The sequence below is a fragment of the Brachionichthys hirsutus genome, chromosome 19 (genome assembly GCF_040956055.1).
Source record: "Brachionichthys hirsutus isolate HB-005 chromosome 19, CSIRO-AGI_Bhir_v1, whole genome shotgun sequence".
In the NCBI taxonomy this organism is placed as follows: Eukaryota; Metazoa; Chordata; class Actinopteri; order Lophiiformes; family Brachionichthyidae; genus Brachionichthys; species Brachionichthys hirsutus.
Window position 1 is genome coordinate 408801 of NC_090915.1, and position 13009 is coordinate 421809.

Sequence of the window (13009 nt, forward strand, 5' to 3'; positions counted from 1 at the left end):
CGACTCGGCTCCATTCGTGGGTCAGTTCTAACGAGGACCGACTCGGCCCCATACGTGGGCCAGTTCTAACGAGGACCGACTCGGCTCCATTCGTGGGTCGGTTCTAACGAGGACCGACTCGGCTCCATTCGTGGGCCGGTTCTAACGAGGACCGACTCGGCCCCATTCGTGGGCCGGTTCTAACGAGGACCGACTCGGCCCCATTCGTGGGCCGGTTCTAACGAGGACCGACTCGGCTCCATACGTGGGTCGGTTCTAACGAGGACCGACTCGGCTCCATACGTGGGTCAGTTCTAACGAGGACCGACTCGGCCCCATTCGTGGGTCAGTTCTAACGAGGACCGACTCGGCCCCATTCGTGGGTCAGTTCTAACGAGGACCGACTCGGCCCCATACGTGGGTCAGTTCTAACGAGGACCGACTCGGCTCCATTCGTGGGTCAGTTCTAACGAGGACCGACTCGGCCCCATACGTGGGTCAGTTCTAACGAGGACCGACTCGGCTCCATTCGTGGGTCAGTTCTAACGAGGACCGACTCGGCCCCATACGTGGGTCAGTTCTAACGAGGACCGACTCGGCTCCATTCGTGGGTCAGTTCTAACGAGGACCGACTCGGCCCCATTCGTGGGTCAGTTCTAACGAGGACCGACTCGGCCCCATACGTGGGTCGGTTCTAACGAGGACCGACTCGGCTCCATTCGTGGGTCAGTTCTAACGAGGACCGACTCGGCCCCATACGTGGGTCGGTTCTAACGAGGACCGACTCGGCCCCATACGTGGGTCGGTTCTAACGAGGACCGACTCGGCCCCATACGTGGGTCGGTTCTAACGAGGACCGACTCGGCCCCATACGTGGGTCGGTTCTAACGAGGACCGACTCGGCCCCATACGTGGGTCGGTTCTAACGAGGACCGACTCGGCTCCATTCGTGGGTCAGTTCTAACGAGGACCGACTCGGCCCCATTCGTGGGTCAGTTCTAACGAGGACCGACTCGGCTCCATACGTGGGTCAGTTCTAACGAGGACCGACTCGGCTCCATTCGTGGGTCGGTTCTAACGAGGACCGACTCGGCCCCATACGTGGGTCGGTTCTAACGAGGACCGACTCGGCTCCATACGTGGGTCAGTTCTAACGAGGACCGACTCGGCCCCATACGTGGGTCGGTTCTAACGAGGACCGACTCGGCCCCATACGTGGGTCGGTTCTAACGAGGACCGACTCGGCCCCATTCGTGGGTCAGTTCTAACGAGGACCGACTCGGCTCCATTCGTGGGTCAGTTCTAACGAGGACCGACTCGGCCCCATTCGTGGGTCAGTTCTAACGAGGACCGACTCGGCTCCATACGTGGGTCAGTTCTAACGAGGACCGACTCGGCTCCATACGTGGGTCAGTTCTAACGAGGACCGACTCGGCTCCATTCGTGGGTCGGTTCTAACGAGGACCGACTCGGCTCCATTCGTGGGTCGGTTCTAACGAGGACCGACTCGGCTCCATACGTGGGTCGGTTCTAACGAGGACCGACTCGGCTCCATACGTGGGTCGGTTCTAACGAGGACCGACTCGGCTCCATACGTGGGTCAGTTCTAACGAGGACCGACTCGGCTCCATACGTGGGTCAGTTCTAACGAGGACCGACTCGGCTCCATTCGTGGGTCAGTTCTAACGAGGACCGACTCGGCTCCATACGTGGGTCAGTTCTAACGAGGACCGACTCGGCTCCATTCGTGGGTCAGTTCTAACGAGGACCGACTCGGCTCCATACGTGGGTCAGTTCTAACGAGGACCGACTCGGCTCCATTCGTGGGTCAGTTCTAACGAGGACCGACTCGGCCCCATTCGTGGGTCGGTTCTAACGAGGACCGACTCGGCCCCATTCGTGGGTCGGTTCTAACGAGGACCGACTCGGCCCCATACGTGGGTCGGTTCTAACGAGGACCGACTCGGCTCCATTCGTGGGTCGGTTCTAACGAGGACCGACTCGGCCCCATACGTGGGCCGGTTCTAACGAGGACCGACTCGGCTCCATTCGTGGGCCGGTTCTAACGAGGACCGACTCGGCTCCATTCGTGGGCCGGTTCTAACGAGGACCGACTCGGCCCCATTCGTGGGCCGGTTCTAACGAGGACCGACTCGGCCCCATTCGTGGGCCGGTTCTAACGAGGACCGACTCGGCTCCATACGTGGGTCGGTTCTAACGAGGACCGACTCGGCTCCATTCGTGGGTCGGTTCTAACGAGGACCGACTCGGCTCCATACGTGGGTCGGTTCTAACGAGGACCGACTCGGCCCCATTCGTGGGTCAGTTCTAACGAGGACCGACTCGGCCCCATTCGTGGGTCAGTTCTAACGAGGACCGACTCGGCCCCATACGTGGGTCAGTTCTAACGAGGACCGACTCGGCTCCATTCGTGGGTCAGTTCTAACGAGGACCGACTCGGCCCCATACGTGGGTCAGTTCTAACGAGGACCGACTCGGCTCCATTCGTGGGTCAGTTCTAACGAGGACCGACTCGGCCCCATACGTGGGTCAGTTCTAACGAGGACCGACTCGGCTCCATTCGTGGGTCAGTTCTAACGAGGACCGACTCGGCTCCATTCGTGGGTCGGTTCTAACGAGGACCGACTCGGCTCCATTCGTGGGTCAGTTCTAACGAGGACCGACTCGGCCCCATACGTGGGTCGGTTCTAACGAGGACCGACTCGGCCCCATACGTGGGTCGGTTCTAACGAGGACCGACTCGGCCCCATACGTGGGTCGGTTCTAACGAGGACCGACTCGGCCCCATACGTGGGTCGGTTCTAACGAGGACCGACTCGGCCCCATACGTGGGTCGGTTCTAACGAGGACCGACTCGGCTCCATTCGTGGGTCAGTTCTAACGAGGACCGACTCGGCCCCATTCGTGGGTCAGTTCTAACGAGGACCGACTCGGCTCCATACGTGGGTCAGTTCTAACGAGGACCGACTCGGCCCCATTCGTGGGTCAGTTCTAACGAGGACCGACTCGGCCCCATACGTGGGTCGGTTCTAACGAGGACCGACTCGGCCCCATACGTGGGTCGGTTCTAACGAGGACCGACTCGGCCCCATTCGTGGGTCAGTTCTAACGAGGACCGACTCGGCTCCATTCGTGGGTCAGTTCTAACGAGGACCGACTCGGCCCCATTCGTGGGCCGGTTCTAACGAGGACCGACTCGGCCCCATTCGTGGGCCGGTTCTAACGAGGACCGACTCGGCTCCATACGTGGGTCGGTTCTAACGAGGACCGACTCGGCTCCATTCGTGGGTCGGTTCTAACGAGGACCGACTCGGCTCCATACGTGGGTCGGTTCTAACGAGGACCGACTCGGCCCCATTCGTGGGTCGGTTCTAACGAGGACCGACTCGGCCCCATTCGTGGGTCAGTTCTAACGAGGACCGACTCGGCCCCATACGTGGGTCAGTTCTAACGAGGACCGACTCGGCTCCATTCGTGGGTCAGTTCTAACGAGGACCGACTCGGCCCCATACGTGGGTCAGTTCTAACGAGGACCGACTCGGCTCCATTCGTGGGTCAGTTCTAACGAGGACCGACTCGGCCCCATACGTGGGTCAGTTCTAACGAGGACCGACTCGGCTCCATTCGTGGGTCAGTTCTAACGAGGACCGACTCGGCTCCATTCGTGGGTCAGTTCTAACGAGGACCGACTCGGCCCCATACGTGGGTCGGTTCTAACGAGGACCGACTCGGCTCCATTCGTGGGTCAGTTCTAACGAGGACCGACTCGGCCCCATACGTGGGTCGGTTCTAACGAGGACCGACTCGGCCCCATACGTGGGTCGGTTCTAACGAGGACCGACTCGGCCCCATACGTGGGTCGGTTCTAACGAGGACCGACTCGGCCCCATACGTGGGTCGGTTCTAACGAGGACCGACTCGGCCCCATACGTGGGTCGGTTCTAACGAGGACCGACTCGGCTCCATTCGTGGGTCAGTTCTAACGAGGACCAACTCGGCCCCATTCGTGGGTCAGTTCTAACGAGGACCGACTCGGCTCCATACGTGGGTCAGTTCTAACGAGGACCGACTCGGCTCCATTCGTGGGTCAGTTCTAACGAGGACCGACTCGGCCCCATACGTGGGTCGGTTCTAACGAGGACCGACTCGGCCCCATACGTGGGTCGGTTCTAACGAGGACCGACTCGGCCCCATTCGTGGGTCAGTTCTAACGAGGACCGACTCGGCTCCATTCGTGGGTCAGTTCTAACGAGGACCGACTCGGCCCCATTCGTGGGTCAGTTCTAACGAGGACCGACTCGGCTCCATACGTGGGTCAGTTCTAACGAGGACCGACTCGGCTCCATACGTGGGTCAGTTCTAACGAGGACCGACTCGGCTCCATTCGTGGGTCAGTTCTAACGAGGACCGACTCGGCTCCATTCGTGGGTCAGTTCTAACGAGGACCGACTCGGCTCCATACGTGGGTCGGTTCTAACGAGGACCGACTCGGCTCCATACGTGGGTCAGTTCTAACGAGGACCGACTCGGCTCCATACGTGGGTCAGTTCTAACGAGGACCGACTCGGCTCCATACGTGGGTCAGTTCTAACGAGGACCGACTCGGCTCCATTCGTGGGTCAGTTCTAACGAGGACCGACTCGGCTCCATACGTGGGTCAGTTCTAACGAGGACCGACTCGGCTCCATTCGTGGGTCAGTTCTAACGAGGACCGACTCGGCCCCATTCGTGGGTCAGTTCTAACGAGGACCGACTCGGCCCCATTCGTGGGTCAGTTCTAACGAGGACCGACTCGGCCCCATACGTGGGTCGGTTCTAACGAGGACCGACTCGGCTCCATTCGTGGGTCGGTTCTAACGAGGACCGACTCGGCCCCATTCGTGGGTCAGTTCTAACGAGGACCGACTCGGCCCCATACGTGGGCCAGTTCTAACGAGGACCGACTCGGCTCCATTCGTGGGTCGGTTCTAACGAGGACCGACTCGGCCCCATTCGTGGGCCGGTTCTAACGAGGACCGACTCGGCCCCATTCGTGGGCCGGTTCTAACGAGGACCGACTCGGCTCCATACGTGGGTCGGTTCTAACGAGGACCGACTCGGCTCCATTCGTGGGTCGGTTCTAACGAGGACCGACTCGGCTCCATACGTGGGTCAGTTCTAACGAGGACCGACTCGGCCCCATTCGTGGGTCAGTTCTAACGAGGACCGACTCGGCCCCATTCGTGGGTCAGTTCTAACGAGGACCGACTCGGCCCCATACGTGGGTCAGTTCTAACGAGGACCGACTCGGCCCCATACGTGGGTCAGTTCTAACGAGGACCGACTCGGCTCCATTCGTGGGTCAGTTCTAACGAGGACCGACTCGGCCCCATACGTGGGTCAGTTCTAACGAGGACCGACTCGGCTCCATTCGTGGGTCAGTTCTAACGAGGACCGACTCGGCTCCATTCGTGGGTCAGTTCTAACGAGGACCGACTCGGCCCCATACGTGGGTCGGTTCTAACGAGGACCGACTCGGCTCCATTCGTGGGTCAGTTCTAACGAGGACCGACTCGGCCCCATACGTGGGTCGGTTCTAACGAGGACCGACTCGGCCCCATACGTGGGTCGGTTCTAACGAGGACCGACTCGGCCCCATACGTGGGTCGGTTCTAACGAGGACCGACTCGGCCCCATACGTGGGTCGGTTCTAACGAGGACCGACTCGGCCCCATACGTGGGTCGGTTCTAACGAGGACCGACTCGGCTCCATTCGTGGGTCGGTTCTAACGAGGACCGACTCGGCCCCATTCGTGGGTCAGTTCTAACGAGGACCGACTCGGCTCCATTCGTGGGTCAGTTCTAACGAGGACCGACTCGGCCCCATTCGTGGGTCAGTTCTAACGAGGACCGACTCGGCCCCATTCGTGGGTCAGTTCTAACGAGGACCGACTCGGCTCCATACGTGGGTCAGTTCTAACGAGGACCGACTCGGCTCCATACGTGGGTCAGTTCTAACGAGGACCGACTCGGCTCCATACGTGGGTCGGTTCTAACGAGGACCGACTCGGCTCCATACGTGGGTCGGTTCTAACGAGGACCGACTCGGCTCCATACGTGGGTCGGTTCTAACGAGGACCGACTCGGCCCCATTCGTGGGTCAGTTCTAACGAGGACCGACTCGGCTCCATACGTGGGTCAGTTCTAACGAGGACCGACTCGGCTCCATACGTGGGTCAGTTCTAACGAGGACCGACTCGGCTCCATACGTGGGTCGGTTCTAACGAGGACCGACTCGGCTCCATACGTGGGTCGGTTCTAACGAGGACCGACTCGGCCCCATACGTGGGTCGGTTCTAACGAGGACCGACTCGGCTCCATACGTGGGTCGGTTCTAACGAGGACCGACTCGGCCCCATACGTGGGTCGGTTCTAACGAGGACCGACTCGGCCCCATACGTGGGTCGGTTCTAACGAGGACCGACTCGGCCCCATTCGTGGGTCAGTTCTAACGAGGACCGACTCGGCTCCATTCGTGGGTCAGTTCTAACGAGGACCGACTCGGCCCCATTCGTGGGTCAGTTCTAACGAGGACCGACTCGGCCCCATTCGTGGGTCAGTTCTAACGAGGACCGACTCGGCTCCATACGTGGGTCAGTTCTAACGAGGACCGACTCGGCTCCATACGTGGGTCAGTTCTAACGAGGACCGACTCGGCTCCATACGTGGGTCGGTTCTAACGAGGACCGACTCGGCTCCATACGTGGGTCGGTTCTAACGAGGACCGACTCGGCTCCATACGTGGGTCGGTTCTAACGAGGACCGACTCGGCTCCATACGTGGGTCGGTTCTAACGAGGACCGACTCGGCCCCATTCGTGGGTCAGTTCTAACGAGGACCGACTCGGCCCCATTCGTGGGTCAGTTCTAACGAGGACCGACTCGGCTCCATACGTGGGTCAGTTCTAACGAGGACCGACTCGGCTCCATACGTGGGTCAGTTCTAACGAGGACCGACTCGGCTCCATACGTGGGTCGGTTCTAACGAGGACCGACTCGGCTCCATACGTGGGTCGGTTCTAACGAGGACCGACTCGGCTCCATACGTGGGTCGGTTCTAACGAGGACCGACTCGGCCCCATACGTAGAATCCCCACAAAGGTCTGACGCTAAATGTTTGGTTTCATCAGGTATCCGTTGTGTTTCGCTAATATTAACAAAAATACTCGTCAAGTAAAATATTCACCGCCTGGTTTACAAAGATTATACTTCAAACATGACTAAGCATATCCGGCTATTAAAAGTCTCTCTGGCACAACATAAGGCAACAGATAAAAATGTAAAAAGGTAAACATGGCATTAAAATGAACTGTTCCCACTTTATCGGTTATTCACACCCATTTGAGAGCAGGAAACCGACGAAAGGTGCGACTCACCGCTTCAGGCTCAGGCAGACCGGGGTCCTTCTCAATGATGACCTTCTTGGCTTCGTCGAGATTCTTCTCTCGCCTCTCGCTGGCCTCTGCCTGCACAGCAGACACGGCGATAACAAGCTACGTCTCATTCCCAAGCACCGGCGGGAACGACGCGACACCCACCTCCTTCTTGTCTTTGGCATCGGTTTTCATCTGCTCACGGTTAAAGGCCTTCTTTGAGTTCTTCATCTGCGTCTTTGAAATCACTGCCCACCGCTGAGGAAGACCAGGGTGAGTAATAAACAGAGACGGGTTCCATGAGTCCGCCCTGCTAGCTCTGAACAGCGCTGGTGATGAAGTTAAACGAGCTCCTCCCTCAACCCTGTGGGTCTGAACTACAAACCTGCAGCAGCGCACGCTGAAAACAAAGCCCCCAGATCCGATCCTGTTTCAAACAAAATCTATCGCTCCACAAAACCGGATGAACATTTCAAGATCGAATCAGATCAGACAAAAAGAGAAATAAAACACGAGAAACACCACGGATCCACAGACGGTGCACAAGGCGTTATGAGGTCCAACTCATTTCTCATCCTTTCCCATCGACATGAGATTAAAAATGAAACTCCACGAAGAAGAAGAACCTTTTCAACCAACCTGGCCTTCCTTCTGCGACTCTACGTAGAGGGTGGGGAACGGCTCCTTCCCAGCAAACAGCAGAGCCTGAGAGGAACGACACAGATCATGAGAACATTTAGAGCCAACCGGCGCCGCGACCCCCACGAGGACGGGTTCACCTTCAGGGGACTTCTGAAGGGCTTTTGCTCCGTGCCGTCTCCGTCCTGGTCGCTGCCACATTTGTCCGACACATAAAGCTCACCTGAGAACAGAGAGAGGATTTAAAAGACGCAGAGAAACGACAACCGTCACCTTCGGCTTGGACCATGGGGCGTCGCCACAGCAAGTCAAGGTTGTCCTCCTCACCCTCCTGTCTTCTCCTCAGAGACACTGTCTCTAAGCCGTCCATCGTGGCTGTCCCCACCACTGTCTCTGAGCCGTCCATCATGTCTGTCCTCACCACTGTCTCTGAGCCGTCCATCATGGCTGTCCTCACCACTGTCTCTGAGCCGTCCATCATGGCTGTCCTCACCACTGTCTCTAAGCCGTCCATCGTGGCTGTCCCCACCACTGTCTCTGAGCCGTCCATCATGGCTGTCCTCACCACTGTCTTGTAGACCTGTCCCTTCGTCCTATCACAGAGCACACCTGATACTCTCTTCCCCCCGTTCCAGCCTGCCTGCACATGATTCTTCACCTCCTTTCCACATTCTCTCCATCACTCTGCTCTGTTGACCCGAGGTACCTGAAGTCCTCTCCCTTCTTTACGTCTCTTCCTTGTAGCTTCACTGTCCCCCCTGGGACCTTCTCATGTACACACATGTACTCTGTTTTACTCCTGCTCACCTTCATCCCTCTCTTTTCTAGAGCAGACCTCCACTTCTCTAGATTCTCCTCTACCTGCAGATCACAATGTCATCTGCAAACATCATATTCAGAGGAGCTTCCTGTCTCACCTCATCTGTTAGTCTGTCCATCACCATGGCAACAAAAAGGGGCTCAGAGTTGATCCCTGGTGCATCCCACCTCTACACTAAACTCCCCTGTTGCTCCTGCTGCACACTTCACTGCTGTCATACATGTCCTGAAGTACTCTGACATACTTCTCTGCCACTCCAGATGTACTCATGCAGTACCACAGCACCTCATGCAGTACCACAGTACCTCATGCAGTACTACAGTACCTCATGCAGTACCACAGCTCCTCTCTGAACACCCTGTCCTAGGCTTTCTCTAGATCTACAAAGACACAATGCAGCTCCTCCTGACCTTCCCTGTACTTCTCCATTGCTAGCCTCAACGCTAACGTTGCGTCTGTGGTACTCTTCATCAGCATAAAGCCATACTGCTGCTCACAAATACTTACTTCTGTCCTTGGTTTAGCCTCAAACACCTTTTCCCATAACTTCATCGTACAACTCATCAGCCTTATTCCCCTATAGTTTATATACAGTCTTTGTTGCAGCCCTCGGCGTCGAAATAAGTGCAGGGAGTCACCAACGGGTGTAGTTGCTTACGTACTTTATTCAAGCACCGTGAACTAAATCATCAAACAAAAAACATAACCACTCGTCAGCGTATACTGCATTTCATCATAACGGACAGATTACAGGGTGCAGCACATTGTCCCGGACACACCTCGCTCTGCGTACCAAGAGTCAAACTAAGGGTCAAACTCCTAAGGTCTCGTTGGCGCTCTTCGCTGGCGTCGGGATTTTAGCGGTGTCTGACGCGCTAATCGTTCAATATGTCCCTTTCTCGGCATTTGCCGTGCTGACAGCTGTTCGTCACGCCCCCTCACTGGCCGAACTCTTCCGGCTTTATATGCGGTGCTATACATGTTCCGGGGCATGCAGCTTCGCCCCCGTCACGTGACGTGTCGCGTCAGGCGGACACTTACACTCCCACCAAATCATGCTATGACGAATGAACTCAGGTAAACTTCAGGTGAACAAGAAGGAATCATACATGACTTGCAAAACGATAAAGAAAAATCACATCAATGCATCCAAATAAACGACATGTCTGAGGTCAGGGTTTCTTCAAAAACCACTGAAGATCAATCAACCTTGGAGGAGAAGTACAAGTTTCTGAACGATGGTTTGTATCGTGATACCTGTTAACTGTTGGAGACCCTCCTTGCACTCCTCCCACCGTACTCTTCATCACTAACATGCTGAACATCCTTCCTGTCTCTACTCTTCATCACTAACATGCTGAACATCCTTCCTGTCTCTACTCTTCATCACTCTAACATGCTGAACATCCTTCCTGTCTCTACTCTTCATCACTAACATGCTGAACATCCTTCCTGTCTCTACTCTTCATCACTAACATGCTGAACATCCTTCCTGTCTCTACTCTTCATCACTCTAACATGCTGAACATCCTTCCTGTCTCTACTCTTCATCACTCTAACATGCTGAACATCCTTCCTGTCTCTACTCTTCATCACTCTAACATGCTGAACATCCTTCCTGTCTCTACTCTTCATCACTCTAACATGCTGAACATCCTTCCTGTCTCTACTCTTCATCACTAACATGCTGAACATCCTTCCTGTCTCTACTCTTCATCACTAACATGCTGAACATCCTTCCTGTCTCTACTCTTCATCACTCTAACATGCTGAACATCCTTCCTGTCTCTACTCTTCACCACTAACATGCTGAACATCCTTCCTGTCTCTCCTCTTCATCACTAACATGCTGAACATCCTTCCTGTCTCTACTCTTCATCACTAACATGCTGAACATCCTTCCTGTCTCTACTCTTCATCACTCTAACATGCTGAACATCCTTCCTGTCTCTACTCTTCATCACTCTGACATGCTGAACATCCTTCCTGTCTCTACTCTTCATCACTAACATGCAGAACATCCTTCCTGTCTCTACTCTTCATCACTAACATGCAGAACATCCTTCCTGTCTCTACTCTTCATCACTAACATGCTGAACATCCTTCCTGTCTCTGTCTCTCTGTCTGTCCAGCCTGTTCAGATCCTTCTCTCCCTCTTTACTATCTAACCTGCATACAGGTCATCATATGACCTCACTTTGACCTTTGCCACCTCTACCTTTACCTTGCGTCTCCTCTCCCTGTCCTCCTGTCTACTCTCGTCTGTCCTCTCAATGTCCCACTTCTGAGCTAACCTCTTTTCCGGTATACACTTCTGCAATTCCTGGTTCCACCAGCAGGTCTCTGGTTTCAGGAGAAACAGCTGCTAAAATGTTATTGTATATATTTTTGATTACTTTTGAAACCTTTGAAAGAATTCATAAAATTGTTTCTTATATATGCATGACTGCTGTGTTAATTCGGATTTTATTTTTCTACCCAAAGGATGCTTATTTTGGTTTTTGTGGGCTAAATTTGAATGAAATACTGAAGAATGTTCAAAGGAAAAGTATAAGAAACTATTTCATGAATTTTATGAATATATATATATTGTTTTAATTTTTTAATGCGAGTCAATGAATTTAGCAACTGTTAAAATTAAACCGAACGCAAATTAAGCTTATCTAAAGAATGACATTCTATTTATGAGCGGTGTAGCTAGCGACCTGTAATAGCTAAATATTAGCCTTCAGACTTCTGGACCTGGCTTCAGCATATTTACGTTCTCAATATAATAATATAATAATATAATGTATATATATATAATATAGAATAGCCGCATCTCTATGACTTTATATCGAAACTGGAAATCAAAGAACGATATCAAAGTTAGCGATGATGCTAACTGCTAGCGCCACAGCAACTGACGCAACATTGCAGTCACACGTCTCTGGGGGGTTGGGCCTGCTAAGCTAACGGTTAGCTTAGATAACGTCTTCCTTACCCACTGACACTTGCGCCACCGCTGCCGTTATCTCCGCCGCCATGTAAGCACACGAGCGCCCACTTTCCGTCGAATAGAGGCCGAGAAATGCGAACGCTGTCACCGCAGGACGTCAGCCGAGGAGCCGGTCTTCCAAACAGAGCAGGAAGTAGCTCGACTGTCACCAGCGCTGATTGGCGGGTGAGATGACGTCACATCCACGACAAAACAAACCGATTGGTGGATACGCTTGTCAGTTCACAAGCGATAAAACGTAGCGATGACGAAATGCAAGCGTTTCATGTTTTACCAAAAACAAAGTGACCCAAATATTACACCGAGTTAGGCGCTCAGAGAGCGCAGACCTCCCCCAAGCAGCTCGCCCCCCTCCTAACTGGGTCTCCACCGTCCACACGGTGATCCGGATCAGCACCGGAAGGTTCTACATTGTTCTTGCTGTCTTTATGCACCAACACGAAAAGTCAAAGTGGCTCCATTGTAAGTAAATGGGAAGATCTGGATTGCTTTGTATCGCGACAGGATCCGCAATCAAAATCCAATCCAGGTGAAATTCGCTGGTGAGCTAGAGGCCCCGCCCCCCCATGACTGAGTCACATTCCATAAACATCGGTCAATAATCAACCGAGATATTGAGGAACACATTCTGAAGCTCCGTTGACTGCAATGTTAACAAACACTTGAAAGTGATCCCGGATCCTCTGGATCACTTAGAAATGAATGTTCCTGTTCACATTCCCAACATTCCTGAGGATGTCATCAGGATCCCTCCAGAAGGTTCGGCCTCGCTAACAGACAGACATTCTGCATGACGGTTCATCTCGGACCCATCTACCACCGTGATTTTTGGTGAGTGAGTTGAATCCATATTTTACAAGATATTTAAAAAAAAAAAGAAAAATTACAAGTAAATTGGAAAGTCTGTTTTTTTTTTTCATCCATGGGGGGCATCTGGATCTCTCTCAAAATGCAAAGGGATCTAAGTTAGACAAAGAGCCATGTTCAGATTCATGTTTTTGAGATTTCAGTAATCCAGCTAATGGACAACCCCCCAAAAACATAACCTCCTTTATGGAGGGGAATATTCATCCAGACGTGATTTACAAGAATGACACCAATCATCAAGTCAATCATTCATTTTAGCAAATCAAACATATGG

General features: G+C 54.0%; 1 protein-coding gene across 1 annotated transcript in view; it reads right to left on the reverse strand.

The window, feature by feature from the left end:
- nars1 (asparaginyl-tRNA synthetase 1) overlaps positions 1-11987 on the reverse strand; it is a 25141-nt gene extending 13154 nt beyond the window's left edge. The window contains exons 1-5 of the mRNA XM_068752824.1: positions 11854-11987; positions 8191-8273; positions 8051-8116; positions 7577-7669; positions 7415-7504 (exon numbers count right to left, since the gene is read on the reverse strand). Of these exons, the coding sequence (XP_068608925.1) occupies positions 7415-7504; positions 7577-7669; positions 8051-8116; positions 8191-8273; positions 11854-11896 (375 nt within the window). The 5' untranslated portion in view covers positions 11897-11987. The remainder of the gene's footprint in view (positions 1-7414; positions 7505-7576; positions 7670-8050; positions 8117-8190; positions 8274-11853) is intronic.
- Positions 11988-13009: the final 1022 nt, after the last annotated feature.